We start from the raw sequence: 2,719 nt of genomic DNA, 5'->3' as shown, positions 1-2,719 counted from the left end.
TACTATTCTATTCTAACTAATTTCCAGATACCAGTTCAAAGTAGTTATCACCTTATCTAGATAAGGGAACCTTGCTGCCCTTATGTGCACTTCCTGGATAATATGCTTGATTAAAGAAGTGGTTGTCCTTCTCTTCTTATGAAAAATCACAAAATTCCTCTCTTGCCAACAATGATACACTGTTGCTGCTAGTGTCATTCTGCATATAGCTGCTCTTGCACTCTTGCCTTTAGTCGTCTTCACCATCCATGTAATCTCATCCTGCTAGTTGTTGTATGATCTTTGAATCCCTTGCCATCTCAGCAGACCATTCCATATCTTCCCTGTAATCTCACACTTGAAAAATATATGTTGCACTGTCTCATTTTCCTTATTACACAGAGAGCATGTTTGATCTATATCTATCCCCCATATTTCCAGCCTATCTTTGGTAGCTAGCCGTTGTTGTATTGCTGGTCTCAATATGAATATCCATTTTGGTTGTCCTTGGTTATTGCACACTAGTTTCCTCCATGTTACTTTTTGAAATACACCTTGTAATGATCTGTAGAGTCCCCTGATTGAGTATTTATCCATTTGTTGGACATCATCTTCATTCATTCTAGCCTTTGTAAAATACTCCTTAGCCTGAAATATCTTCTGAATTGCCTAGGAAGCATTCTTTGGTTCTACACTCCACACTGCTTGGCCTTTGACATAGTAAGTGTGTACCCAATGAACCCATAGCTTCTCCTTTCTAGTACATATATTCCATAGCAAATTGCAAATAGCAGCTTCATTCCGTAGTGCCACATCTATAAAGTTCAATCCCCCTGCAACCTTAGGTGAGCAAAGTCTTTCCCAAGCTATCAAGGCCTTCTTTGTTGGTTCAGCATCTCCAGTCCACAGAAACCCTCTACAGATGGTCTCTATGAACTGTATAACCTTCTTAGGCAGTATAAATATATGTGCCTAGAATGTTTGAATGACAAACAGTACACTCTTTACTAGGACTGCTCTACCTGCATATGACAAATACTTTGTTGTCCAGTTCTGAATTCTGTACAATATTTTCTCAATTAGTGGCTCACATTGTATAGTAGATAGTCTCTTGGTACTCAATAGAACCCCTAGATATCTGAAAGGCAATTATTCTTTTTTATAACCAAGAATCTCCATAATTTGTTGCTGAGTCGACTGATTCACCCCTCCAAATAGATGCAACTCTTATTTGGATTAGCAACCAATCCTGATGCTGCAGAGAATTTCTGAAAATGTTGATGCAGTATCTGCACAGGTTGCATATCACCTCTACAAAATAATAATAAATCATCTGCAAACCCCAGTTGTACTAAGTTAAACCTGGTACACCTGGGATGATATTTAAACTTCTTGTCTTCCTTTAGAGTCTTCAATGACCTGCTCAGGTATTCCATAGCCAAGACAAATAAGAAGGGTGAAAGTGGATCACCTTGCTTGAGCCCACTTTTTTTGTCTCAAAAGATCTGTTGGTCTACCATTTATTAGAACTGAATAAGTCATTGTTCTGATGCAAGCCATTATCCATCTCACAAAGATTTTTGGAAAATTCGGTAACCTTAACACTTGTTCTATGTACATCCACTCCACAGAGTCATATGCTTTTTGCATGTCAATCTTAAGAATACATATAAAGGAGATACTCTTCCTTCCATAACCTTTCACTAGCTCATGACTCATCAAAATGTTATCTGTGATCATCCTTCCAGGTACAAAAGCAGCTTGACAATTATCCACCAGTCTATCCATCACCCATTGCATTCTTGTGGTTATCACTTTAGAGATGAGCTTATATAGAACTATACATCATGAAATATGTCTAAAGTCTCTTATGTTTGTTGGATTCTGGATTTTTGGAATCAGTGTGATTGTTGTGCAATTAATGGCTTTACACATATCAGCACTCTCAAAGAAATCTTGAACTGCTGCAGTTATTTCTTCTCCCACAATGTGCCATGTCTTCTTAAAGAAGTAGGATTTATACCCATCACACCCTGGTGCCTTGTTGTCATAAGTGCCCAATAAAGCTTGCTTCACTTCTTCCCTGCCGACTGGTCTAATTAACTGTAGTTGTTGACTCCTACTCAACACATTGCCATTCTTCATTATGTCATAGTTGATCATTGGTAGCTGTGTAGCTGAACTACCAAGTAACCCCCTATAAAAATTTAGAATTTCTGCCTTCACCTCTTCAGGATTTTGCACTATATCCCCATTACTGTCAGTTAACCTGCCAATGTTGTTCCTTGCTTGTCTATTTTTCACACAAGCATGATAAAAAGCTGTATTAGAATCTCCCAAATTAAACCACTGTACTCTGGACTTCTGTATCATAATACTGTCCTCCACCATTAGCCATTTCTCCAGCTCCAATTTAGTAGTTCTTTCCAATTCAATCTGCATTTCTCTTTGATCAGGACAACTCATTTGGTTCTATATACTTTCTAGTCTTTCTCTAGCATCATGTATCTTACTATCAATGCCATTGAACTCCTCTTTATTCATCTGCTTCAGTAACACTTTTAACTTCTTAAGTTTGTTCCAAAATGTCAACATTGTTTGTTTGTTTTTCCCAATCTCCCAACCTATCTACACTCTACCTTCAAAAATCTTCAAGTTTACCAGGCAGTTCAAGAACTTGAAAGGTTTCCCTCCAACTTGGCTACTTGTATCAAACTTCACACTTAGAGGGCAGTGATCA

General features: G+C 37.9%; 2 protein-coding genes across 2 annotated transcripts; both read right to left on the bottom strand.

Annotated features, from left to right (window-relative positions):
• Nucleotides 1-648: 648 nt before the first annotated feature.
• On the bottom strand, nucleotides 649-1,779 carry LOC142172494 (uncharacterized). The gene is made up of 3 exons (XM_075236124.1): nucleotides 1,451-1,779; nucleotides 1,224-1,290; nucleotides 649-951 (listed from the first exon to the last, which is right to left on the bottom strand). The coding sequence occupies exons 1-3, from the start codon at nucleotides 1,777-1,779 to the stop codon at nucleotides 649-651; spliced, it is 699 nt and encodes a 232-aa protein (XP_075092225.1).
• Nucleotides 1,780-1,824: 45 nt separating this feature from the next.
• Nucleotides 1,825-2,445, bottom strand: LOC107798111 (uncharacterized). Its single transcript, XM_016621068.1, has one exon. It carries the CDS (start codon nucleotides 2,443-2,445, stop codon nucleotides 1,825-1,827), a length of 621 nt encoding a protein of 206 aa, XP_016476554.1.
• Between the last annotated feature and the right edge of the window lie 274 nt (nucleotides 2,446-2,719).

Source organism: Nicotiana tabacum, chromosome 18 (assembly GCF_000715075.1).
Source record: "Nicotiana tabacum cultivar K326 chromosome 18, ASM71507v2, whole genome shotgun sequence".
In the NCBI taxonomy this organism is placed as follows: Eukaryota; Viridiplantae; Streptophyta; class Magnoliopsida; order Solanales; family Solanaceae; genus Nicotiana; species Nicotiana tabacum.
This window is presented reverse-complemented; position numbering and strand designations above follow the sequence as displayed.

What these genes read in the sequence shown, in the direction of transcription:
- LOC142172494 (XM_075236124.1), bottom strand. Translation starts at nt 1,779, where the DNA reads ATGCAATGGGTGATGGATAGACTGGTGGATAATTGTCAAGCTGCTTTT. An exon ending in AAAAAGTGGGCTCAAGCAAG is followed by an intron (nt 1,291 to 1,450) that starts GTGATCCACTTT and finishes ATTATTTTGTAG; the next exon opens with AGGTGATATGCAACCTGTGC. An exon ending in TCTCTGCAGCATCAGGATTG is followed by an intron (nt 952 to 1,223) that starts GTTGCTAATCCA and finishes CAAACATTCTAG; the next exon opens with GCACATATATTTATACTGCC.
- LOC107798111 (XM_016621068.1), bottom strand. Translation starts at nt 2,445, where the DNA reads ATGAGTTGTCCTGATCAAAGAGAAATGCAGATTGAATTGGAAAGAACT.